This window comes from Botrytis sinoallii (genome assembly GCF_014898435.1).
Source record: "Botrytis sinoallii strain Bc 23 chromosome Unknown BSIN_030, whole genome shotgun sequence".
In the NCBI taxonomy this organism is placed as follows: domain Eukaryota; kingdom Fungi; phylum Ascomycota; class Leotiomycetes; order Helotiales; family Sclerotiniaceae; genus Botrytis; species Botrytis sinoallii.
Window position 1 is genome coordinate 575,475 of NW_024066057.1, and position 26,723 is coordinate 602,197.

Sequence of the window (26,723 nt, forward strand, 5' to 3'; positions counted from 1 at the left end):
AACATCGCGAATAGTCAGGTGCTCATGACAAAATGTAGGAAGATTTTTGATACGATGTTGCCAATGCTTGGTAGGACAGTATGTAAATAACATACAAGAATGTGGTCTTTCTTCAATGGACAGAGCAGAGTTGCTCTTTGGTCAATTTTCCCTATCAGTCAATCACCTGACAAACAATCGCTATATCGACGGATGTTGGGTGTGTACACTTGGGAGTTACAATTGTGGTTGTGGAAGCTACGATGGCGCAATCATGCAAAGCCAAGAAAGGTACCTTGCTGGTTAAATGGTCAAACCGTAAACAAAGTCCATTATATTATGATTCACAATATTTTTGGGACGTTCACGCTCAGCAACCTTGTTGGGTTCAATATCATCAAGGTACTTATTATATCTTTACAAAGTGTACAGATTTATCTTCACTGCTCCCACTGTACTCTCTTTGGTTTATGATCTCTCAAACATACAACGCATTCCAGCAGCCACTCAACTTTTCTCTACATCTTTCAAATCAGCAATCATGAAGGTTGCTGGCCCGCAAACAAAAAGAGAAATGGATGTTGGAAAACAGTCTCTCAAAAATATCCTTGATCTTCAGATGGCTGACAAACTAGACATGGTTTCCAAGTGGCCAAGTCAATGGTTTGATATCATATTGAGAAAACATCACAACCATAAGGATTACAATGGTGTAATAGAGCTTTTTCATGAATTGGATCTATGGGAGCTTAGATCATTTTTATCGAAAGGCTTGACTTGCAGAAACCTCTCGGAATATCGTAATATTCGGTATCCACAAATCGAGTCGAGTCCGAAGACACAACTTGGCGACCGCACTTTTCCTTCCTTCAAGAAACTACCGGCCGAGCTTCGACTAGATATATGGGAATACGCATTCGCAGAAGATCTCCTCCCAAAGGTCCATCATCTGAATAATACAGACCGCAATACTGGAAAGATCACCGACTCAATCACATCACATCTCTCGTTCTCAAATATCGTACAAGTCTGCAAGGAATCCCGACAATGGTATCTTTCGCGAACACAAAATACCTGGGCGTTCGGGACATATGTCAACTTCCATGCCGACATTTTGTACTTGACCAAGCAAATTGAGGCATCCAAAATTCTTTACGAGGCTCTTCTCTCTTGTCCTCAAATGAAAAAGGTTCAAAATTTGGCATTGCGTCGAACGTTTCTTACCGATAACCCTCAAAATGCTCTCACTCAGGTCGAAGCATCCGAATATATTCGAGAAAAGATTCCCTCTTTGAAAAACATATACGTCGTCATAAATGAGATCCGAGACTCAACAATCATCGACCGAGACAATGACATCAAGTTTCAACATCTCTCGGCAAGACAAAAGAGAAAATGGGTAGACATCGGATATGCTAGGACATGGTTGAAATGGGTGAATAAGGTTATGATCGATAGGGGTTACAATAGTGTGAATCATCATTTTGTGATGGTTGGTACTCAATGTACAGATGTATTGTCCTCGGATTATGGAGAGGTGACCTTCGAAAGGAAGATTCGTGATGGAAGTCTTGAGCTATTTTGATTAGTGGTCTGGATGTCTGTCATTTGTCTTTTGAATGCATGAGTACGTTTACGATGCTTTGGGCGGAGTTAAGGCTGGAAGCATTGCGGGGTTGGGTTGGGTTGGGTTGGGTTGGGTTGGGTTGGGTTTATGAGCCTGAGGTCATGGTTTCGCTGCTTGCTTATGAACGTTATGAGGTGTATTGCTGGATATTCCATAGTATTGAGGAATTGGATGCAAATTATGAAATATGACAGAGGTGATACTAAAGAGAGGTCTGGAAATGGAAGGTTAAGCAAGTCAACCGGATAAGCATAGTCTGGAGCAGTGTGTTCATGGCTGGCTCATGGGGTAACTCGTCGAAGGATATTATACTGGAACGATGCATGAGATTTCAGCATGAGCGGTCTCTCATATGTATAAATGAGTTTAATTACACTTTTTGAAACACCTTCATTGCCTTTCTACGTGTTGTATACATTGGAGTGATAAAAACACCAGTGATACATCAATTGGACCATCAATTTTCCTCATCATACTTTGTACAATTCATACACAATCATCGATTGTAAACTTGATAAATCCTCGCGATAGCTGACATCAAAAAACACCGTATTATCAGCAACAAGAAAAGACGTGGTATCCTCATTTCATGAAGAAAGATGTAAGAATGATTATAAATGAGTTTATACATTTATCGTTCAACTCCAACTAAGTCTACATACAGATAGATCGTCACCAAACGAGAGATATACCGTAGATTGAATATACACATATAGATATAGATAAGAAAGAGTACTATATCAAATTATAGAGCTTTTCAATAAGCTGAACATTCGAAATTCAACATGTACACATATATACCCAATCCAGTATGTTTTCAAAGAAGTTGTAGAAGCAGGGCTACTCACGAAATCGAGCGTATCAATTGCATGTGGAGTAACTTCGGCATCTCAAACCAAAATACCCGACGTTACACACATAACCCGAAAAACCATCAAATTTCCAAAAACAGAAGAACAAACGACCACACCTACCTCAATTCCAGATTAGAAGGAGCAAAAAAACAAAAGTATTTGATTGAGGTTGGCCTCAATTCGCAGAATGCGGCTTCTGTGGATCGAACACAGTGCCTCCAGATTAACGAACCGAAGTGTACTTCAGTCTGGCGCTCTCCCAAGTGAGCTAAAGCCGCTTGAGTGTGTTTGTTTGTTGAAAACTGTCAAATTATTTCACTATATATTCTAGCAACAACAAAAATGTGTTCATGTGGGTGAAAAAACACGGGATCCGGAATCTGGGATCGATTATGGATTAAATCAGCGTCGTATTTGATTCTGTTTCTGAAATCACTGTTTGAGAATCAGATTATAAGAAGTGAGACTATTCAAATATGAGTTTTGCGAATAGTCTGCCTATATATGCCACTATTATTTAAAATCAGTATCAAATTTCGAAGTTAAGATTAAGATGGAGAGACCGTTTCGAAGGGTGGTGGTTCATATTCTTGTAGGTTACGGAGAGCAATTCGAATCTCGAAGCCAAGTGAAAGGTTTTCAAGCTCCTCCATTTCACTTCAATCTTTCTCATGCATTAAATAATGTTATTTCAATAAAACTTTAGTACTCGAATATATTGAATTGTTAGCTTCCAAGTGATATCATTTTATTGAGTTCTGAATGAGAACAGTGATTTTATCAAATATTCAAATTTAAACCTATAGAACTCCTTCATTCGAGATTGATAAGCGAACAGCTTCATTTCCTTGAAATTTTGAATTAACATTCGAGTTATAATCCGGTCGTCAAACGTAATACCCTCAATCATTAATAAGGTGTTCTTCAGATTAGCTTTTTTGGATGATTTATGATTTCAGTATCAAATCGAAATCTATACACCTGCTCAGATTTTGCTCATCAGGCTAGCCAATTCATGGGCTAACAGGCAGATCAGGATTTTGTATGAGGTAGTCGTCAAACGGGCCCCATGGCACTCAAATAGAATCATACATTGAAAACACTTATGCCTCAATATCTTTTAATTAAATCAATTAATATCGAACAACATTGCAAATAAAATCCATGACTGGCCGGAAGCTTTTAAAACCATTCATCTCGTCTTTGATTTCAACAAATGATTGTTTGATTTGATATTAAATATTCAAAAGAGTGTGTATTTTTTTGATGTCTCGTTTTTTTCCGTCTTACTAAAGGATGCAAGTTGAGCTTTTACAACAGTAAAATAAAAGGTCGGATTTGCATGTTTTATTATCATTGATCAATCGAAATCACGAATCAGGTACAGATAATATCATCTGATTGAAACTATCAAACAAAAGTTCATTGTTAATTTATTTCAGCTTTACAAAAAGTAATGGCTGTGACGACTTTTCGAAGGTATTTACCTAGTAAATCCAGTCATTTATTTCGCTTACGTAAAGGAGGAAGTTTCATGTAAAGTTCAGCGATTGGTGGATTATCAGATTACAATATATTTGATAATTATGGCAAGATGAATTCTATACCTTTGGATTCTATTTGACTATTTGGAAACTAGACTATGAATTTTCTCTCCTTCCACCTTTCATTTAGTCCCTTTCGACCACTTATTCACGATATGTCAACCGACATTGCCGGCATCCCATTATGCACTACAGTCAACACGCGATGAGGGAAGTGATGCAAATCGGTATAACTGTGTAACGAACTCAAATTCTATCGAAAGTTCGCCTTTCCTATAACACATCTCTCTCTGTGGAATGAATTCTTAAATCGAAGGCATGGATGGTTTGTAATTTTCTGGTGTTTGCAAAATGACGAGCCTATGGCTGACGACTTTTGAAGGCTTGAGAGAAACGGTTTAGGTATGACTAGAGGTTTCATTAGCCCACCGTTGCACCGATTTGAGGTGAAACCTCAAGATTCGACAAAATAACTACTGCATGTCAAAAGGGTTTGCACCTGCAGAAGTGTTAATTACTGATCCGCAGGCTCATACCCCTCTTCCCAATATTGAACTTTTCATTACTTTGTCACCGATCATCATTAAGTTCAAGATATGACCAGGCTATACGGTTTGATATGACATTTTCAATAAAGCATGTCAAGCGACAGCATCTGACTTGGGAATCAGATTAGATTGAGTGTATTGATAATGCGACCAACCCATCGTGTGCTTGGCTGCATCTTCAACCTCTACTCAGTTGGCCAGCATATTCACCCACCAAATAATTCATGCATGCAGAAAATATCGCATGTTAAATTATGTGTTATAATGACAGAATAGGCCATGGAGAGAGTATCCCTTGCTCCTTGACACTCCCAATTATTCTATCACTGTCACTGCATCTTGCCATGTTATTCCCTCAATAGAACCGTTAGACCGTCTCTATTCACCAAATTTCTCCACCCCAAATCAAACTGCCAGAGGCAAGTGTACTCATTAAGGAAGCAAATGGGTAGCGGCGGACCTCTCGAGATTCGGTCCAACGTACTTCCCGAGGCTCGGCCCATGTACGAGCACTTCAGCGAGCTGACCTGGATATTGTATCCTACCGGATTTCGGTACCCTTTTAAAAATACTTCCTAATCCGACGATATCGGCCCTTGTGCTTTTATATTCTGTCCTTGGTTTTTCCACGTACCTTTATAACCATGGTATGGGAACGGAGGGGTCACAAGCGTGGCCGAGCACTCTTCGGATTATAATTATGAATTCCTCTCAGTTTTTAAGTACTGTAAATTTTTCATGTGCCATACTTCACATATATTCGTCTTCCTCATACCTCGTTCGGTTTTCTATATTCCCAAAGTTGGATTGACTCTTCCTTTTTGTGAATTAAGAGCCCTCCGTGGGTATTTCTCTTTGGATTTTTCACCTCCACTCTGCTTCTCCTCCCCGTCAGCATCGTCTTCTAGGGCACATACAGCTCACTTTCAGTTCCTATACTGAATCTCTCTGCCTACACAATAGTAACCTGACATCACCTCTTTGCAGTCGAAGAAACACACTCTCGTCAATCATCTGCTCACTCATTGACCCACCTTTCTCCACTATGCAGAAAAAGCATACGCCGCTATCTCGCCGACGATGAGCGACCGGTTCTATATCCTTACACGTGCGAGAACCCACGCACAGGCCGTACTCATCAGGTCACCGTCGCCGCGGCAAGATCTCGAATTGGCACACAGTTGGCCGAATCTGAGCAAAGTTTCGGGTGGGTGAACAATGATGGTTTACGATACAGAAGACGGTGGATTTTTAATGTTGATCGGAGCGTTGTTTGTCAGATGGCCAGAGCGCTCCATGTATATGATAACGTTTGGAAAAGATGCATGAAGAGGACGACTTATAGAGTGAGGGTGTGAGATCAACTCTGGTGGCTCTTTGGTATTTGTGTTACTTCAATTCTTGATTTCAAGTAATAATTTCTTCGCGGCGATTGAATACAAGGCTTAACTTTACCCGCATGTTCACTCCACATTTGATCGCCAACAGTATCTTCAATGCTATAAGGCTCCATAGAATAATCGGTAGACACAGATTTTGCCACTGATGGAAACCTGCCGATCTGTCTTTGTTACTTTACACTTGAATAAAGGTATGGCCCCTTGAATAGCACTTGCTCTATGGTCCACAGTTTTAAGGTTTGTCAATGGATGATATATTTTTCCACAAGTGATAACCTTTCGCTAATCTTGAGTCTGGCTAGCCCCACTTATGTAGTTATGAAGATTTTAGGAAAATATGAGAACAAATACGATAGATCTTATTAACATGATGAAAGCCGTCAATATTTCTTTAATCGTACAATGCAGTAAGTGTCTAATTTTTTGCAACTAAAAGATGCCCCGCCATATGCGCCTTGATGATCTGGGTATAAATAACAAAATAGAAGAATGAGGGATAGATTTTCCCCTTGCCTAACATGAAGATCCATCATGGGCCAATTCTCTGACAGATTCCGACTGGTTGTGTTTCGGCGACTTGGACAGCTCTACTTGATAAGTATAGTCTGCGCGAATTCCCTGCTGAGTATCTAGATCCGGGTTGTGATCGGAATCTCCATCGTGCAGTCTACTCCAATCTCCATCTCCGTGTGCGTGCACTGTAGCAAATGTCGTACCGGTGTCGGTAGGATTGCGAAAGACTCGACCTTTGGTATTGTGTCGGGCACTTATCGGTGCGCTACCAAAAGTGACGAGATCTTTTGGGCCATCTGCGTCAGATGTTGATTTCTTTGTGGCGCTGTTGCGCATGAAAAAGCGACCGACTGTAGGGATCGAGCTTGCTACACAACCAATGGCTGTTTCTATGTTGGATAGGAGAACGATAAAACCGGTATAGTCTAGAGATTTATAAGCATTATTGTCATTAAAGAACTCTGCTGGATAACTTACAGAGCAGATTATCAGTGGGAGTGCGATAGTGTTCAATGTACGGTGCTCGAATCATTGTCGATATTGAAGCACTAATTGAAAACCCCTGGTTAGTTACATCGAACGCTTAGGCAGTGAGGATTTGAGGAATTGTCTTACACAGAAGCGAATGACAAAAGCAAGCCCACTTGTATCTTCCTTCCCAGTGGCATCTGCGTCCTATACAGCATTACACCAGGGAATACTGCGCAAGCCAGATCTGTCACAATGGTACAAGCTGTCGAGGTATAGCTCAATGCGATCATTGTGCCCATGCCCGAACACGTCCCTTTTCCTTCTGTTACCAACGACGTATCCCAATTTGCAGCCACAGGTCTACATAGAAGCAGAATTCCAATAAACGTCACCAAGAATGTAACGATAGTGAGGCCGAGCAAGCTCAAGACGAAGAAGCGGTAAGTCTTGTGCGCGCTAGCTATGCGCAAGAGAGTCACACAAATCGAGCTTTTGATGATTGCCAGACCTAGAACATATAGCATCATCCATAGCATGAGGTACTTTGTGCCTTGTACCGAGAAGAAGGTATTTAGCCTGCCATTATGTGAACCAAGCCCAACTCGAGTACCATGACAAGCCAAACCGACATCGACAATGTAAACGATCTAGTAAAAGTTAATTTCAAGTTGAGAATTGAAGAGCTAGAGTGACTTTACCAGTCCTAGGACTATCAATTTATCGTCCCAGCCGAATGCATTGTCATTAATCCTGACATATGTCCTTAATGCTATAGTAATCGTCGAAATAAAAAGGCAGACAAGAGACACGGCGAAGATTGCCAAAGGGAATCCTTCGAGGGGGAGTATTGTAGCATCGACGTCAGCCATCTGCGCGTCGAGTTGATTCTTGTTCAAAGAGTAGCGCGATGTGTGTTTGTGAAGAATTGTAACATCATATCTGGAGACAACGACATGATGTATTTCTTCATACTCTATAGCCTGAAGGAGTCTATATTATAACAGGGATCCGATGCATAGACGTTTTCCCCAGGGTTCCGGAAACAAGATATTCTATAGACCATCCACTGATCTTCCGCGTTTGCTCCGAATCTGGGACTCGCTCACTTGCTTCCGAGAGGACGAGCCTTTTCGTGGGATTCCAGAGTTTTCGTTTTCTATCACGGCATGCAAACTTTGATTCCAGTCGGTAGTACTTAGTGAGAATGATCCCACTTTCCGCCCCTTTCATATTTAGCCCCACATTCTCCACTACAAAATGGGTGGAACGGATCGTGGTGGAGTGGAATGACTACACCTTGACCAATCCTGAATGTCCAAAAGCCTTTTAGAGAACTGCTCTAAGAAATTTGACAGCTTGTCCCACTTTTTAGCTCTTGTCGTAAAACAACCGACTTCCTCCTTAAGCTAGTGTAGGGTTCTTAGTGGACCGTTTTTGATGGATTAGTGCTGTGTTTTTCACGATATTACCGGGTATTGAAACTTTAATGTGAAGCCATAGAATACCCGTTTGTCACTAGTGAAGTTCAATAGAGGTATATTCTTGATATTATACATGAAATGAAGGTTCTAGACGATAAAAACACGGCACAATCGTTGATTCACTAATGAAAACCACGTACTCATTTCGATTAATAGCTTGGCAACTGCTCCGTTGCAGAATTTTGCGTGCAACTTAAATTTTCTGAGGAACTCTGCAAGTCTTACCGACTAGATAGTTTCAACTTTCCAGATGAAAAGGTTCTATTTTCGATAGAGTTTGTGGACGGATTGGTCAAGACCCCGGCTAATTGAGAAGTTGACAGGCTCTGTACGGTGTACTATCTGTACAATGCAAGATCATACGTAGTATATCAAATCCCAACGTTCACCACCAATGACCCCACAGTGAAGAGAGATTTTGCATAGGAGGCTTCGTGCTTCTCCTTCCCCGGGCGGAGACGATTCTCAGAATCTCACGAATGCAGCGTGGGATTGATTAAATTTGCCATTCATTGCCTCTTCAGTAATCTTTTGCTCCGCCGTCATGTGTCATGGGCATGTTACCCATAGTATGGGTCCCATACATTGGTATGCAAACGTGGGGGGTTGATAGTCTCTTCTTTCCTTCCTCCCGTCACTTGCTTTGGAAAATTAACGTTTTACGTTTTGCCCGCACTAGATTTTGAGTACCTAAGATTTTTTTTAGTGATCCAATATTCATAATGGCTTCCAACAACACCGGTCGAGTACATGAGGGCAAGGTTGCGATTGTAACAGGTTCAGCACGAAGTAAGGATTAATAAATGACTCGTTTCTCAGTGTCTTAGCTAACCTTGTTTCCAGGCATTGGTGCTGGTATTGCAAGAAACCTCGCATCTAAGGGTGCCAACGTCCTAATCAGCTATCTAACCGAAGGCTCTGACAGCTCTGCTGCTGAACTCGCAGAAGAGCTTACTAAGAATCATGGAGTTGTTGCCGTGCCATGTCGATCTGACATCTCTACACCTGAAGGCTGTGCAGCCATCATTAAGGCGTGTAACTCAAAGATGCCACCAAATGCCAAAACCAACAAGCTACAAATTGATATCCTGATCAACTGTGCTGCTATTATGATTGGCATTGGTCCTCTTGAATCAGTTACGCACGCGGATTTTATCAAGTCGTACGAGACCAACGTGCTAGCTCCTATCTTGCTTACAGGAGCATGCAAGCCATACCTACCAACAGATCGATCTGGAAGAATTGTGAACGTCTCCAGTATCGGACAAAAGGTCGGCACTCCATACTTGACGCTTTACAATGGAACGAAGGGTGCACTTGAGGCTATGACAAGAACTTGGTCAAGAGAATTGGCTGAGAATGCCACCGTCAACACTATCAACCCTGGTTCGGTACTTACAGATATGTTCCGTCAATGTAGCGACGATGTGCTTGCAGCTCAAGCACAATGGAGTCCGTTGATCCCACTGTCAGGTGTACGTGAGTGGGATACCGAAGAGGTCAAGGCAGTTGGTAAGAAATGGGGTGGTCGTCCAGCATACGTCGAAGAAATCGCTAGCGTTGTCGGTATGGTTTGTAGTCCAGAGAGTGCATGGATGACTGGCAGTGTTGTCAGCGCTAACGGTGGTCAATGTTTCAGCACTTAAATGTTTAGTATCGTGTAAATGTCAACGTTTATCTAGAATACAAATTGATTAGTGTTGGCTAAAACGTTAGCGTTGAGTAATTACCAAGTAACAGACAAGCTAGTCTTGAAATTTGACTGGATTTCATGTACCTGAGCTAACCGCTATCTTGACTGTGCAGGCGGTACTTTTAAGAGCACCTTGTCTGGTTTTATTTACTACACCTAGTTTTCAATCCTAATCTATAACGTCTATCCAAATGTTCTTTCTTTATTCTTTTGCCATGGCCTTTGTCCGACTTCCTACCTCTTCCTCTATGTATGCACCATCTGCAAAAGTTTCGTCTCCAAAGGAAAATTTCAAGCCGAATCATCTCCTTCTAAACCAGAATCTCACTCTTGCCTCTATCCTTGACGCCAGTGTCGATCCCACCTTTGGCCCCCAGCTCCCTCATAATCCACTCATATGCTGCCCACTGCGCTGCATTCACAATGAAAGCCCTCAAGCTACATACACCTAATCCCCTGAAAAACACGCCCATGCCTTCATTGCGATATGCTAGTCTTGCTATTTCTAAGGCTCCTCTGGGCTTATATGGTGGAGATCCGATAAGAAGGGGTGTGGCTTCTGAAACCAGTGTAGGAGAAAGAATTTGAGCTTGTAGTCTTGTTTTCACAACGTCAAGGGGAAAAACACTAGCCCATGTCACTACACCGGCTACGCCACCGCAGAGGAGAATTTTAATTGCTTCGTCCCTAGGACTGGTAGTAACAACCTCCATTCCTGGCGATGACGAGAGGACATAAGAAGAGTAGAGACGCGATGACAATTCATAGCTCCAAAAATAAAACCCATAACCTATACTATCTCTCAACGCGGTAACTACACCCCCGAAATACAGACCTCGAATCCCGGTCGTAGATACAATAGAGCGAGCTATCGCCAGGGAAGAGACAGGAGGGCTAGAGAGCTGAGCGCGACACTTTATCAATTCTGTTGGGGTAGAAACAATAGAGGAGCAGAGACCACCAATAGTGCCTGCAAGAAAGGTCGAGAATAGGGGTACGGATTCCGGGTGGTTGGGGGTGTAAGTAGGGTGGAGGAATGAGAGTGTTCTGTTATAAGTTACAAAGAGAAGGGCGTTGAGAGCACCAGTTGAGAGAATGGGCGCGGCAGTTCCACGGATAAGGGAGCTCGGGGTTTGGAAAGCGGTAGTAATAGGCGGAGTAGAAGTGAGCGGGGTGGAAATCGGAGAGAGACCATTGGCACGTGACAAACTTGAGGCTTGGAGACGGACCTTGAGAAGATCGAGAGGGTTGCCGATTATGATACTGATGGCACCACTAATGTAACCAGCCCAGAAATCTGCGGACATTGTGCGATCTGTGTGGATAATAAAGGGGTATTGGCAATTGTCTTTATCGTGGGATCATGTCTCGGATCAACGGATAGTATGCCGATTGAAATCTGAGCGATAAATTGCGGATAGGCTGTAGATTGGTTCCCGCTCTGAAACACACAGCACTTTCTATGAAAGCCCTGTGTGGCTTGCTTCACTATATATACAGTAAACAACTGTACTGTTCCTCCGCTCAATTCCAGCTTTGCCTATGATAGAAAGCTAGCTATCATAGTTGGCGCTAAGCAACAGAGACGCCTTTGCACTTCAAAATAAGATATCCACCGGTATTGATTTAGACTCTCAATAACTTGAATTCATTCGCTCGTTTTTGCTGGCACCCAAGAGGTTCAAAGAAAGAATCGGGAATATAAGTTGGCGGGGTACATTCCTTGGCGAAGCATTAACCTTAGCTTTCTGGAACGGAATAATGAATTTCCGAACCAAATCAAACAGACAGAAATCAAGGGGTCCATCAGTACCATGAAGCATAGCTAGAGTATCCACCCAAGAGACTCTATTCGATACACAACGGCAATCAACCAAATACTGCTAAACTTCCTATAATGTATGATTCTAATATATTAAAATGAACAGGGAAGCAACTCAAGGGCTGGCGTCTTTTGTCCCATTTTGGAATTGGAGGCCCTTGCTTCACACGAAAACCAATTTTATCACGAGGGGGCCGAGAGGGCTTTTTTTCATACAGAGAGGTCCACAAATTTAGACGACACCGACATATACCTACAATGTAGAATGGCTTTGCACTAAATCTTGGACAGAAGGCAATACAGAAATGCTTGGAACCAACCCCTTCTCCCCTTTAAGTTTCAAAATCTTGCTTTGGAAGTCTGAAAGCCGTATACAACGTCAACATGCGCCATTACAGTTACACGAATTCCATATTTTCGTCGTCACCCATCCAGGCTCCATCTGAAGAGGAACTAACCTTGACCAACAGTAGATCGACGATGTCACTATGCAAATATGGACAGCCAAGAAGCATTCCATGTTAGAAAGAGACAGGACGTCCCTCTTGAGACAAGCATCTCATATCATATCCGTGGTACAAAGAGAGGGGGCTGGAGAATTTTGTAGTGACTCAGTCACCGAAAAAGTCCAAAGTTCAAACCCAGTCATACTATGCAAGTCTCAAAAACAAATTATGGTGTTGATCAAAACCGTACAGGAGACAGATATGCTTCACGAGACGTATCTTAGTAGAAGAGTTAGATATAAGGATCGGCAGGAAAATCGATGATCTCTGAGATTCTGTGGCGGAGGCCCTCGAGAAGTCGAGAGGTGTGTGGTACACAGAGGATGGCTCGGCTACAAATGATAGAAGACAGGGCGAGGAAAGAAGTGCGTAAATAGGTCGAGACACAAATCCTTCTCACAATTTATTTCTGGCTGACACCATGGAACTTCTCAGTTCTGATTGATTGTGCTTCCGCTGCATACTCAGTATGCGAATTCTGAGCTCTAGATCCAGCATAGCTTTTCTTCTACTTGAACTCTGTATTTTCACTTTGACGCCTCCGCAGCTTGCTGCCACGGGTGATTCCTTCGGCTCTGTTGTTTACTTATTGTAATGTTTTAGAGCCTAGGAGACAATCAATGTGCCGAGATTCTGGACAGACGCTTTTCGCATAGCGTAGAGTCTCTATATCAGGCAAACTCATTCGGTAACAGGGTAGTAATATATAGTAATGTATGAGAGTATGAGAGAGGTTGTATGATGTATATTGGGACAACTATAAGTCTTTGAAAGGGGGAGGTGGGGTTACAAGGGGTTCCCTCTTTGTATTCGCACAAGGGCTCTAGATCAGCGCGTACGCCAGCTCGCCCACAATTCATATGCGCGGAGGTTTCTTTTTACTGCATCGTTATTCTGGGAGTGGGTTGTATCAGGAAATGAGAGCTCCCGGAGCCAGTCTTTCTCTGATGATTTCTTTCAGATATTTGAGTCTGCAGCATGATCTCGTTAGGCTCATGATTTTGATTTGGGTGAGGTCTTGCTAACAAATTCCAGAAACGTTTTTCTCGCCGAAGGGATTCTTATCGTATGCATCATTCAGCTTCCGCAGTGCTTTCCAAACGGGCAATGAAGACACTGCCTACAAGGCAGCAACGGGGCTTCTAGTATTCGGTGTTTTTGTACCTATTGCGAGACGTGTTTCTTCGATGTTGATCAGAAATACTAGAGCTCCTCCTATCAATCTTCTTGGAGGTTAGCTTTTATAATAATAAGGAATATTATTACTATAATGATAGTGGAAGATCTAGTCAATTTAAGCTTAAGGGATAAATCGAATATATATAAGAGTTGAATTGAAGTCAATTTAGAAGAGCTAGGCTGAGTTGAGATGAAATTGCTTACTTTTTCCTAGGTTTTCTTTAAAGAATATCCTAGGTTTATATAGTTTATAATGAAATTCTAGTATTTTCTATGCTTATAAATAAGATTGATTTGAATCGAATCTTATAGAATAATTTTATATAATAAAAAGAAAGTACAACCAATCGATTTAGCGATATTTCCCATATACTTCTATTTAATTCCATTTCATTCTATTCCATTATAAATCAATTTGATAAGAGATACTATTATATAACTATATGATAATATGATTTTATAATATAAGATCATATTATATGCATATTAGTCATTAAGATATCTCTTAATTAGTAAGATATTAATAAGTGATTTAGTGGACTTATTATGAATCCTCACAAGTCTTATAAACATAGGAAGTCTCTTTCAGATCGCAGACACGTTTGGACTTTCCACGACGAATGATTTAGTCACGATCTCTTCGTCACACTATTTATTCTTAATTTTGGCAGTGGAGAGTTTTCCAAAGACTTACACATTCAAAGACGATTCACAGAAGGGGAAAAGGGTTGCAAAACATTTCAAGACTCTACACCATAATTCATTTTACTACCATCTTCGAACATGTACACATAGGGATAAGCTAGGGAAGAGACACACCATTGCCGGAATGGACCAGTTGAATAGAACTTTCAAATCTCGAGCTAGCATTCCAAACAGTCCTCGAGGTACTTTCATGTCAGCCTGTGCGAGAATTGGATGTTGAACATCATCCAAGTTGTCACAGGCAAGAGATAGATGAGCAAATAAATGTTCGAAAATACAAAATACATTTCACCCCATTGGATAGGAGGAAGGGTCCCGCATTAGAATTGCAATTGTAATTTTGAGTCTTTTGTAGTTCATTACTGTAAATTATCCAACACCACGAAAGTGACCAAGATATGTCACAGACGTCAGATTGGAGATGACAATAGTGTGCAACGAGTATTGGCTTTCAATGAATAGCATTGTAATCATACAACAGTCAGCTCCTCAATGATGCACTTTCTTTGTTATGTGTAAAGAACTTTCAACCAGCAAAGCAGTTATCGGGCCATGATAGATGCGATGTGAACTGTCTCTGGACTTCTTACAAATCTTCTTAAGGTAATGGATGCAATGCCAAATTAAGGAAAGCAAAGGGTTTGAAGGGGGCAAAGGAGAATCACAGGTGGCGACTGTTGAGAGGAAACTACCAATCAGTGATTTCTTTGACCATGCGAGAATCAAATTTAGCTGTGAGATATTTATGAAACGTTACTTTGCAATTGAGAACAATAATGGAAGTCGAGAAAAGATCGTGGATTCAGCACAGCGATTGAAATCCGAACGGATGATACGGAAGGAACTAATACACTAGTGCTGTGTTTGTGTACAGTCACGTGATTTCGCGAAGTTTAAACGCGTTCAACATTCAACCCTCTCTCTCCATCGCCACACCACATCAAGAAATCTGATACCATCAAATTGCAAAACCGCGACCACAATTTGATTAAAAAAGTAACGATTTTGGTTGTTTAGAATTGTCACAGTAGCGCGTTCAGGACACAGGGTCTGTTTAATCGACGACATAATGATAACGCCACCGAGTGAAAACGCTACTGTTGACGCGCAAACAGAGGCACGAACCCCAATCCCTCTCGCGGGGAAAAAGAGGATTGGACTTGCGGGCACTCCTCAATCAAAGGATAGGCTCAAACAACCTTTTCATATTACATCGGGCGAAGATAAGGAGAATGCTCCTCCTTCGACGCAGAGAGGACGACTATATGGTGGAACTCCTCAATCCGTCGACAAATTAGTAAAACCATTCCGATGTCCTGGTTCAGCGACAATAACCCGAGCCTCCGTCAAGCCCGCTCGAAAGCGGCGAAAGGTTGATTATGGAGGTGCAGATGGCGAAGCGGAAGATGGAGATAAACCTTGGACAAATGAGGATCGATTAGCTCTTGCGAATAGAGAATCGAATAAGTTTCCTGTTTTCCAAGTTAAGGATAAGGACACTATGTTTAGGAAACGATTTTCTGTACCATTGATAAATAAAGATGGGGGAGGATATAATCCTAATCGACCGCCGCCAACACTTGGACTGAGGCAGGGAGCGGTGTTTGTTGCGAAACCTTTACATGACCCTAGTGGCGAGTTTGCGATTGTTCTCTATGACCCTACGATTGATGAGAAGCCGAGGAGTATAGAACAAGCCAAGAAAGAGGAAGAAGAGGCCAAGAATGAGACCGAGAAGAAGGACGGCGAACCCGAGAAACCGGTACTGAAGCTGGACGCCCCATTGGCACATAAAAGTCTTGCGGAAATATTGGGAATAAAAAAAGTTGTGGAAGGTGAACGACCTAAGGTTCCTGTTGTGATAGATCCTCGACTCGCGAAAGTTTTGCGACCTCATCAAATTGAAGGTGTCAAGTTCATGTACAGATGCGTTACTGGTATGGTGGACGATAGGGCGAATGGATGTATCATGGCAGACGAGATGGGTCTGGGAAAGACTCTACAATGCATTGCTCTTATGTGGACAATGTTGAAGCAATCTACTGATGCTGGGAAGCCTACTATCAACAAGGCGATCATTGCTTGTCCATCGAGTTTAGTCAAGAACTGGGCAAATGAATTAGTCAAGTGGCTAGGTCCGGATGCCATTCAGCCATTTGCAATCGATGGCAAAGCTTCAAAGGAGGAACTTATTCAGCAATTACGACAGTGGGCTATAGCTAGTGGTCGATCCATTACAAGACCTGTTATTATTGTATCTTATGAGACTTTACGACTTTATGTTGATGAGCTTAAACACACTCAAATTGGACTGATGCTATGTGATGAAGGTCATCGTTTGAAGAATGGAGACAGTCAGACATTTGTAGCATTGAACAGTCTCAATGTTACGAGGAGAGTTATTCTATCTGGAACACCAATTCAGAATGATTTAACAGAATATTTCTCCTTGGTCAGCTTCGCCAATCCAGGTCTTTTGGGCACTCGAATGGAATTCCGTAAGAAATATGAATTGCCAATTCAACGTGGTCGAGATGCAGCTGGTAGCGATAAAGATCGACAAAAGGGGGACGAATGCATCAAAGAACTTCTCAACGTCGTCAACAAATTTATCATTCGCCGAACAAACGACATTCTTTCCAAATATTTACCTGTCAAATATGAGCACGTCGTCTTTTGCGGTCTCGCACCCTTTCAACTCGATCTATACAATCATTTTATCACTAGTCCAGACATTAAAGCTCTTTTGAGAGGAAAAGGAAGTCAGCCCCTCAAAGCTATCGGCATGCTCAAGAAACTCTGCAATCATCCTGACCTTTTAAATCTTTCGGAAGATCTTCCCGGCTGCGAACAATACTGGCCCGAAGATTACGTTCCAAAAGATGGTCGCGGTCGCGATCGTGATATCAAACCTTGGTATTCAGGAAAAATGCAAGTTCTCGACCGCATGCTCGCACGCATCCGTCAGGATACCAATGATAAAATCGTGCTAATCTCCAATTACACACAAACCCTTGACATGTTCGATAAACTATGTCGAAGCCGTGGCTATGGGTCTTTACGTCTCGACGGTACCATGAATGTAACGAAGCGTCAAAAGCTAGTCGACAAATTCAACGATCCGAATGGTCAGGAATTTGTCTTTTTGCTGAGTAGTAAAGCTGGAGGATGCGGTCTCAATCTCATTGGAGCCAATCGACTTGTCCTTTTCGATCCCGACTGGAACCCAGCTGCTGATCAACAAGCTCTCGCTAGAGTATGGCGTGATGGTCAAAAGAAAGATTGTTTCGTATATCGCTTTATCGCCACTGGTACCATCGAAGAAAAGATCTTCCAACGTCAATCCCATAAACAATCGCTATCATCCTGTGTTGTTGATTCTGCGGAAGATGTCGAAAGACATTTTAGTTTAGATTCTTTGAGAGAATTGTTTCAATATAGGAAAGACACGACGAGTGATACTCATGATACGTTCAAATGTAAACGTTGCAAGCCGGATGGGAAACAGTTTTTGAAGGCCCAGGCGATGATGTATGGTGACACGAGTACATGGAATCATTTTGTTAATGCAGGGTTGGGAACAATACAGGATCTGTTGTTAAGACAGGAGTGTGGAGACGAGGATGTTAGTGCGGTGTTTCAGTACATAAGTCATTAGGAGAGGGAAGCTGGGTGTATAGGGAGATTGGACTGGGATGAATGCCGGCATGATTTTTGATGTATGGATTGGAGCACCTTTTTGTCATCCTTAATTTTGTGTGGAAATTCGACGAAAAAATCGGACGGAGGGAATTAAGCTCCTTTGTACTATTTCCTCAAGCGGGCGTTTTGGTATGATAATGATAGACAGAAGCGATTATAGTATATAGAACACTTTATAAGATTTTGATTTTCAACTCCTCTCGCCTCCTAAAATTACTGACTGCTTCATTTTTCACCCATGCATCTTATAGAGACAAAAATAAGTGTCAAAAGTCGAGAGTCAAAAGCCCTCTAATGTTGCATCTACTTGTATACCTACCTACCTTATATCTACCTACCTAGTCAAACACCCCTCGTCATACATACCATAAAATCAGACACAAACCCCCCTCACACATCTCAGGATCATAAGAAGCTCGATCATCAACATCCAAATCAGCCTCAAGAAACCCTCCAAGTTCAAAACAGCATACCACAACCCTCCAAACCCCATCACAAACTCACACTCGGTACGTAAAATACAAATAAATAGATAACACAATCGCATAGCCCTCACATCGAAGTTTCAGAGTTGTTCCTTCCAAGTCTCAACTATATTATACTTAGGAAGTTATATATCAGATAAGTACTATGCAGTTTACAAATATCCATCGATTCTATTCCTGGAAAGCCTAGCTTCTCCTCGTTCTCCTCATCCTCCTCCTCTCTACCTCCTTCCACAACCCCAAAAACAACTATATCACTTCTTCGCCACTATGAACTGAATCAGAAAAGTCAATTCGTTACTAGATAGATAGATAAATAAATAAATAAATACTCACACATCAAAAAATTTAGCCCCCATCACAATTCATCACATCACATTAGTGAACACAATGATCACGCCACTATTTACACCACGACTACCATTACCACTACCACTATCAAAAAGATACATAGGTACATACTACCACACTTCCATAAATCCACACATCATAAATACATACCCCTCATCTTCATTTCCCTTTCCTCTCACAAATACAAATACAAAATACAACCCCACCCTATCGATGTATCTTTGTATTTTTGTTTGTTCCTAGTACCCAACAACCATATCGTCTTCTTCAAACTCAAACTCGACCTTTTAGCTATATCTTTAACTACCCCATACCCCATACATCCACTCTACCCCTCCCATCTCCACATCTCAACTCCCCAAACATCTGTTTCCCCAAATACACAGCGAAATACATGTTGTGTATCTCCGTGGCGTGCGCATAAAATCATGAGCAAGTTATTTCCTGCCGTATCACATACTCCATCCAGCCTCAAAGTAAGATACCTAGATAACCGAGTCGTACACCCGATGAGACATGGTACAGATGACCTGCTTTACTCACCAATGCAATATAAAACAAATTTGCGTCACCATCAAGAATCACATGTATTCACCAAAGTAAAAGTGGCAGTATCGCGAAAAGTCTCTGTATTGCACACATACATACTAATGATATCTCTCAGGTTAGAAGTAAAAAGTAACTGCCTGGCAATATGTAACTCTTCCAAACCGAACCATTTGAACAACCATATCAATATCCATGTATAAACGAGATTCCATGCACGAGGAAAGAATAAAGAGAAGTGTCCAATGTTGAATTGAGACATCATCTGAAAAGGAAGAGAGAATCACACACTCGCAAAGTCAATACTGAGTCCTAGTGCCGAAAGAGAACAAACATATACGTAAAGACGGCCACCCGGCTGGATTCCATGCTTAATGCTTCGAAGTGTATATTGCTGATTTAGGTCGAAGAAGTCAAAAGAGATGTTTCTTGATGCTGAGATGACGGGTAGATGGGAGATAAGGAAAGGGGTGATGATCGATTGATCAGTAATGCTCCTTTTCGTGGAGGATTCGAGGCTTTTGACCATTTAAAGAACGATTGGAATGGCAACGCAGCTGTTGGTGAGAACATTGATTCCACCCTGTGTACCACCACTGTTAGAATCGTCATCGCAATCGGGCTAGCCATGTAAGATAAAGAAATTTAATGAAGAATAGAGAAGACTTACGCTGGTATCGCCGCCGTTCAAATTACAGCAGACTGGTGCGGAGTTACATTTGCTTCCAAGCAAGACACTAATGATCGGGATTGGGATTTCAGCGCCTATTATTTTCATTAGCAAAGACTTCTGGACCGGACGAGACACTACTTGTAGATTGGTGAATATTAACGGGTTAATGAAATATAACTTACAGTTCAACCCCAATAGATTGCCTAGAATGCCATCATCTCCACTAGTAACAGATTGACAACATGAGAGAGTTTGACCTTGAGCACAGGTTTGACCTCCACCACGAGCAAAGATTGTTGATTCCGTAGTGGGAATAGCAACGACCATGGCGGCCAAAGAGAGAATAACAGTAGCGATAGTGAAACGCATCTTGATTGTAGGGAAGAGTTTATTGACTTGATCCAAAAGCAAATGGAATGAGCTAGAGTGTTTGTACGAAGCGAGGTTATTCAGCAAAGTCAAGCAAATGTGAGTTGATGAGTTGATGAGTTGATGAGTTGATGAAAAAATGAGAAGCAGAGGGGAAGAAGTATGAGACTTTATATATGGGAACTCTCCTCACCAAAGTAACACTGGAAAATTGAGGCAAGAGCTGTCGCCCCCAGTAAACAGTCCAAGGGACCGCCAAGAGGCCGAAATATTGAAAGGAGGTGCAGTTTTCTTCACAATCAAGCGAGATGGGACAAAGGAGATGGCATTGTGTATTCAGACTACGGAGGAAAGAGCTTTCATGTCACTAGAAAAACGCCAATCGTCCTTGTTGCCTGTTATACCGTCTCTTTTCGGAACTGAGTATTCCCATCCTGATTTTTCATGTGAATCATTAAAATGAGGTCGTTTCTTGCATAGAAAACGAAAGGACTATCATAGCGGAACGTAGTCTTGTGTAAAAGCAAGTGTAAAAGCAACCTGCAATTGGCCAAGAGAGATCGATGCGTAGGGAAAGGCCAAATCAAACAGTTTCCATGTGATGATGTACTACATCAATACCGAACTTTAGATGAAGTTAATTTTGCCACGTTGCGAGATTGCATATACTCGAATAGAAAAAGTCAACAAGCAACAACGATGGATCGTCGGAGTCCTCATAGGTCCCCGTGAAATTAAGCTGAAATTGTACATCATAGATAGTGGCTAGGGGGAACACTAAAGCACAGAACGAAGGAGAAAATAGACATATCTACGCGGCTGATGATTTGTAGAGCGTGTGATGCTTCATTGACATAATCCTCCGATGAATGCGCCACACTAAAATAACTCCAAATAGGTATTTGATTCCATAAATATTAGCGCCAATTCGCCACTGAAATTTGGCAAGGTGAAATTTTCGTAGATCATATAGCTGGATATTCAAAGATTATGCGGACCTTCCTTGTCCCCTTTCAAGTATCATGCGTGCCAGAAATGCGGAAGAAGTACACATTCCAAATATGAGCCTAGTTTGGATTCCAAACGGTCCACCAAACGCCAATGTTAGCCGCTATAATCAGATCTAACATCTTCAATCCCTCGTTATGGATGATAAGTTTCCCAAGTTTTGCACGTTTGCCTCTGTTCCCACCACCGGCTTTTTCCTGTCCAATACTAAGGTCTAGCCGATCGTCATTATCGTTCGAGATTGTCAGCTCGTCCAAGAAGTTATTTAATCTTTGTGTCAAGGGCGGAGAGTCTTCTTCAAATGACGAGCTAATTGAGGAAGGTCTAGGTGGCAGATGGGAAAGATCTGTCCCGTCACTTGCGTATGGGATAGCATGAGACGTTTGATGCGGCTGAGTTTCAGATGGATGGTGAGGGCTAGGCTTAGATAGTCTTTTACGGAAACTTCCTAGTTTTCGTGTGAGTTTAGTCGACCCACTCTTGACTTGAGCTGCAGCCAAGTCCATCTTCTCTCTATCGAATAAATCTGAACTTGGTAAATTGAAGCGAAGTTCGCTCACAGTTACAGAGCTTGACGAAGAGGCAGTGGAATCTGCGGAGACTGGGGCTGGTAGCTTGTGTAGACAACGTAAGGACCGGCCAGCGCCACCAGTGGAGAAAGTGCAGGTACCTCCCCAAGGACTTAAGAATGTGTAACCCTTGGCGCGAGAATTTTCGGTCCCATCCGCGGACCGATTTTCTGGATCAGATTCCTGCGGACCTTCCGAGCTACCGCTGTTGTTTCTGCTGTGATTTGTCGAGAAATCAGATATTGCCCTTCTGTGTTGTTTAAAAGTTTGATTCCATGAACTAGCCCATTCCATCGATATTTGACTGTGAAACCCAGATCCGGAGACCCCAGCCTTTTGCGTCACTGATGTGGGGACTTCATTTCCGGAGGGTTGGAATCTAGCTCCTTGTGACTCCCGAGCTTGAGCTGTACCACCGAGCTTGTTATTGCCTATCGGGTGAGTATGATTGCGAAAATAGGTATAGCCTGGCGTTGTGATATGTACAGAAATGTCATAGTAAGGTTTTTTAGTTGCCGTCATCCCTACAGTGGGAGGATTTGATTTCCCTTCAACTATGCCGACATTCCATTGGCCGCCCGAGGTTGGATCTCGTCGAATGATAGTTATCGAAAATGCCTTTGCAGAATCATCAACTGGTTTGGGTCTTTCAAACATCGTATGGCTACTTTGAGGCCGGTGTGATGTCTCCAGATCATTGTGAATAGGGGTACCAGTCTGAGAAGACCCTGGAGTGAACATCGAATTCTGAGGGACTATTTTCGTCATAGGCTTTCTGTTGACGGTATTTGACCGCGCCATAGAAGGATGCTGACCTACAACCCGCCGAGCAATACCTGCTTCTGCTACCATTGGCGTATTGGCAACGTTGTCACGCGGGGACACGATTTCATCGTATCTCGAAGTATCATCCTTCTGGATATCTAGCGCAGGTGCTTGGTGCTGTAGGCGCTCCAAGTTTAATACACTTTGCCTATCGATATCCAAAGACTGGGCCCTAGAGCCATCGGGTAGAGGCTTGCGGGGTAAAGTCTTTTTAGACAGTGCCCGGGAGGGAATCGGCTGCTCTTCGGGTAAGAGTTGGGCATCCTCATCCGAGTTTAGATGTAAGTAGTAGAAAGAATTTGCGACATCTTCGGATGTGACATTCTTGAGTTGTGGTTTCAAGGTTGTAAGAATGATATCTAGAAAACATAGTCAGCTATGACGATCAACGCCCTATATGCACGCAAACGCACCATTACTACCAGGTACTCTAGCGATATAGAGGACTAGATTGGCCCTTTTCTGCTCGGTTGGATTTCGTGGATACTTCGGAGGGTTTCCAGCAAGCTGGATCAGACCAGAAAGCGAGTTTGCTTCAACGAAATCTTGCGGAGACATATTTCGCCGGCGGTTTGAGGTATACGATGGGGCTGAACTGGAAAAAAAGAGAAGGGGGGCTCTTTCTTTTTACACTCTCGTTCCTCTGAAGTGAATCACACACAGGAAGGCAAAGCAACAAATGCGGCAGATCAAACCTGGGGACTATTGACAAGAAGCGGATTGAAAAAGCTCAGCCTGCTTGGAAGAGAAATTTGTTTGGTAGGGTTTCGGTTTATCAAGCTTTTTGCGATATCACTATGCACCCCAGATATGTCAGGGAAAGGTGGTGGGTATCTGGAACTGGGGTCTCATATGGCGAATAAGGGAGGCTGATATGCTGATGGGATGAAAAAGGAGCTGGTTGGTGCAACAAGGAATCGCAGAAACTTATAAAGATTGAGAAAGTTATCAAAGATGTAGCGGTGATAATGATTGCCACGACATCATATACTTGATCCACATGTTGCTTGGGGCTACCCAGGTATAATAAGATAAAGAATAATAAATAGCTAGATGAGACTTCTATATTGAAATCCTTGATTCTTGGACTCCTTATGCGATTCCCAGCAAATAATTGATTTGCTTTCGGTTGATCAGATCATCTGTTGGCGGGTCACCAAGAAATCCCAACCACAAGATTGACTTGCAGCATTGCACTGCCACGATGTCGATTGATACGTACCTAGGTACCTACCGACAAAATGTGTGAGGCTGATGTATGAGGCTGAGATTTTTGACTTTTCTTATTTTTCTCAGACTTCACTTATCTACTAGGTAGGGTAGGCACAAGTGTGTGCTAGGTAGGTAGAGGAGAGAGTGAGTCCACTCACCTTGCCCGCCTCGTCCGCTTAAAATGGATATTTCACCAAGAGCCCCATAAAAACGACCCTTGATTGGCTCGAGCTGACCAATCAAAATTCATCAAAAGTTCGTGCACTAGGAGTTAAGAAATCTCGAAAAATTAATTTTGGCTCGGATTATCGTACAGAGGGAGAAGAAGAAAAGCTTCATACTTTTTTACTCCAATTTCAATCACACCTAGGTACCATACAAACACAGAACAACTCTTATGATAGTTATGTTATTTTGATTGCATTAGGATCAAAACATATATCATTTATTTAATTCAAGTTTTATCTCACCAGTGTTCGTATTGTAATTCATTTGTCATTGGTAAAAGATGGCAGAGAGCACTCTTCAAGTTTGTCTTCTTTTCCCCGCCTTTCCTATTTATCCATTAACAATTCTTCACAGGACAGACTGCGTGAGCATGCAGAGGCATTCGATGGATTGCTATCCTTGATTCCAGCGAAATACTACTATGCCGAAGATACCAGTGTATGTTGAAAATTCATCTTGGTTTCAATTGCTAGTGCCACAATGCTGATTGTCTTTCCAATATGCAGGATCAATGGAAAAAGAAGAAGCAAACTAAGCAACAAGCTGCTGCTGCAAGACGCGCAAAGCTTGATCCAGATTCTGCAAAGACCGCAAAGGATGTCATGGATGAAAGAGCAAAGAAGAGAAAATTGGAAGAGTCTGAAGATGTGGAGGAGGGTTCCGAAGTCGAGGGTATTGAGAAAGAACTACCAAAACAAGGATTGAAAAAGGCCAGCGAGAAGCCAGCAAAGAAGCTGAAGACTGATGCTGAATCCGCAAAAGAGACATCTAAATCTGCGACACCAAAAGACTCTACATCCAAGAAAGGTTTGACACCAGAAGAAGAGGCGGCAAAATTGGAAAAGAGAAACCAGAAAGAGGAACAGAAGAAGGCAAAGGCAGCCAAGAAGTCAGCTAAACAAAAGGCAAAGAGGGAGGAAGCTGCCAAACAAGTCGTCGAATTACCAACCGAAGACACTCCTGCTAGTGAGTCGACTACAAAAGATGATGTGGCTGAAGAAGTGACCAAGGACACTGCCACTGACAAGACCCCTACCAAAAAGACAATCGAGCATGAAATTGCAGCCGATGAGGAACCAGAGCATGATCAAGAAATTGGTCATTTCGAAGCTGAAGGTCTAGAGGAGCCTGAATCTACCAAATCATCGCCGCCCTCATCTACTTTCTCCGCAACAAACGAGGACAATGCCAGTGGAGGTACATCTACATCCTCTACTATCCCTCCTACCGCCCCTCCTAAGCACATTACCATTCCAGCCGACTCCGAAGCTCTCCGTTCTAGATTAGCAGCTCGCATCGAAGCCCTACGAGCTCAACGTAAGGCAAACAATCCCGATGGTACCCCCGTTCGCAATCGCCAAGAACTCATGGACCAACGTCGCAGAAAGGAAGAGCAACGCAAAGCCCACAAAAAAGAACTCCGACTCCAAGCCAAGATTGACGAAGAGGCTAGGCGAGAAGCCGCTTTGGTATCAGCACGAAGTAGTCCAGCAGGAAGCTTGCTCAGCCCTCTAATTCGCTCACCCGAAAACAATTTTGCTTTCGGTAGAGTCGCATTCGCTGATGGACAAAGTCTCAATGAAGATTTGACCGCACTCAAATCCATACCAAAAAAGAAGGGTCCACAAGATGCCAATAGTGCACTTGCCGCAGCAGCCAAGAAACAATCTCGTCTAGAAGCCATGGATCCCGAAAAACGTCAAGACATCGAAGAGAAAGAACGTTGGTTGATTGCAAAAAAGCGCGTAAATGGTGAGAAAGTTCGAGACGATAGTTCGTTACTGAAGAAAACCCTTAAGAGAAAGGAGGCCGCGAAGAAGAAGAGTGAAAAGGAATGGGGTGACAGGATGGATGGTGTCAAGAAGGCAACTCATATGAAACAAAAGAAGAGAGAGGAGAATCTCAAGGCTAGGAGGGATGGAAAGGGTGGAAAGGGAAAGAAGGGCGGAAAGGGTGGAAAGCCAGCTGGTGGTGCAAAGAAGAAGAGTAGGCCGGGATTTGAGGGTAGTTTTGGAGGTGGAGGAAAGAAAAAATAAAGGCTATTGTGACATGATGTTCTGTTAGGGATTTGATTGGGTGTTTAGGAGTGAGGATAGGAAAATTATAATAGAGGATGTGGTGGTTGGTAGGTAGGATAGGACAGGAAAGTGATAGTGTCATGTCTATGGAGTAGACTGACCAGGAGAGGAGGAGAATCATTCTCATCCAGCAAAATGGATGCATGGATGATGACACTGTACTTGTTACATTGATCATAAGAGAAGTCTTCTACGATACCATCTACAATGAACATTTTTGTACAAGATAATTTTTGTGAACAGCTGAATTATTATTGAAATATCTCAATCTAGAACATACAAACCACTGTTTTATCACCTACCTGTCTACTAATAGTAGACAAATAAATCAACCAACCAACAAACCAGCAAACTT

General features: G+C 42.4%; 8 protein-coding genes across 9 annotated transcripts; 4 read left to right on the forward strand and 4 right to left on the reverse strand.

Moving 5' to 3' along the window:
• Nucleotides 1-520: 520 nt before the first annotated feature.
• On the forward strand, nucleotides 521-1,564 carry EAF02_011242 (uncharacterized protein; the record flags this gene model as incomplete). The annotated part of the gene is made up of 1 exon (XM_038907288.1): nucleotides 521-1,564. One exon carries the CDS (start codon nucleotides 521-523, stop codon nucleotides 1,562-1,564), a length of 1,044 nt encoding a protein of 347 aa, XP_038753032.1.
• A 4,901-nt stretch (nucleotides 1,565-6,465) lies between these two features.
• On the reverse strand, nucleotides 6,466-7,805 carry EAF02_011243 (uncharacterized protein; the record flags this gene model as incomplete). The annotated part of the gene is made up of 4 exons (XM_038907289.1): nucleotides 6,466-6,890; nucleotides 6,943-7,013; nucleotides 7,081-7,583; nucleotides 7,635-7,805. The coding sequence occupies 4 exons, from the start codon at nucleotides 7,803-7,805 to the stop codon at nucleotides 6,466-6,468; spliced, it is 1,170 nt and encodes a 389-aa protein (XP_038753033.1).
• Nucleotides 7,806-9,139: 1,334 nt separating this feature from the next.
• On the forward strand, nucleotides 9,140-10,063 carry EAF02_011244 (uncharacterized protein; the record flags this gene model as incomplete). The annotated part of the gene is made up of 2 exons (XM_038907290.1): nucleotides 9,140-9,206; nucleotides 9,261-10,063. The coding sequence occupies 2 exons, from the start codon at nucleotides 9,140-9,142 to the stop codon at nucleotides 10,061-10,063; spliced, it is 870 nt and encodes a 289-aa protein (XP_038753034.1).
• A 358-nt stretch (nucleotides 10,064-10,421) lies between these two features.
• EAF02_011245 (uncharacterized protein) lies at nucleotides 10,422-11,417 on the reverse strand (the record flags this gene model as incomplete). Its single annotated transcript, XM_038907291.1, has 1 exon — nucleotides 10,422-11,417. One exon carries the CDS (start codon nucleotides 11,415-11,417, stop codon nucleotides 10,422-10,424), a length of 996 nt encoding a protein of 331 aa, XP_038753035.1.
• A 3,974-nt stretch (nucleotides 11,418-15,391) lies between these two features.
• EAF02_011246 (uncharacterized protein) lies at nucleotides 15,392-17,980 on the forward strand (the record flags this gene model as incomplete). The annotated part of the gene is made up of 1 exon (XM_038907292.1): nucleotides 15,392-17,980. One exon carries the CDS (start codon nucleotides 15,392-15,394, stop codon nucleotides 17,978-17,980), a length of 2,589 nt encoding a protein of 862 aa, XP_038753036.1.
• A 1,955-nt stretch (nucleotides 17,981-19,935) lies between these two features.
• On the reverse strand, nucleotides 19,936-20,448 carry EAF02_011247 (uncharacterized protein; the record flags this gene model as incomplete). 2 transcript variants are annotated; one of them, XM_038907294.1, is made up of 3 exons in its annotated part: nucleotides 19,936-19,989; nucleotides 20,077-20,171; nucleotides 20,262-20,448. In XM_038907294.1, the coding sequence occupies 3 exons, from the start codon at nucleotides 20,446-20,448 to the stop codon at nucleotides 19,936-19,938; spliced, it is 336 nt and encodes a 111-aa protein (XP_038753038.1). The 2 variants fall into 2 exon arrangements, with proteins under 2 accessions (XP_038753038.1, XP_038753037.1); XM_038907293.1 differs by having other exon boundaries at nucleotides 19,936-20,028.
• A 1,067-nt stretch (nucleotides 20,449-21,515) lies between these two features.
• Nucleotides 21,516-23,408, reverse strand: EAF02_011248 (uncharacterized protein; the record flags this gene model as incomplete). The annotated part of the gene is made up of 2 exons (XM_038907295.1): nucleotides 21,516-23,209; nucleotides 23,264-23,408. 2 exons carry the CDS (start codon nucleotides 23,406-23,408, stop codon nucleotides 21,516-21,518), a joined length of 1,839 nt encoding a protein of 612 aa, XP_038753039.1.
• A 1,162-nt stretch (nucleotides 23,409-24,570) lies between these two features.
• EAF02_011249 (uncharacterized protein) lies at nucleotides 24,571-26,326 on the forward strand (the record flags this gene model as incomplete). The annotated part of the gene is made up of 3 exons (XM_038907296.1): nucleotides 24,571-24,591; nucleotides 24,645-24,728; nucleotides 24,797-26,326. 3 exons carry the CDS (start codon nucleotides 24,571-24,573, stop codon nucleotides 26,324-26,326), a joined length of 1,635 nt encoding a protein of 544 aa, XP_038753040.1.
• Between the last annotated feature and the right edge of the window lie 397 nt (nucleotides 26,327-26,723).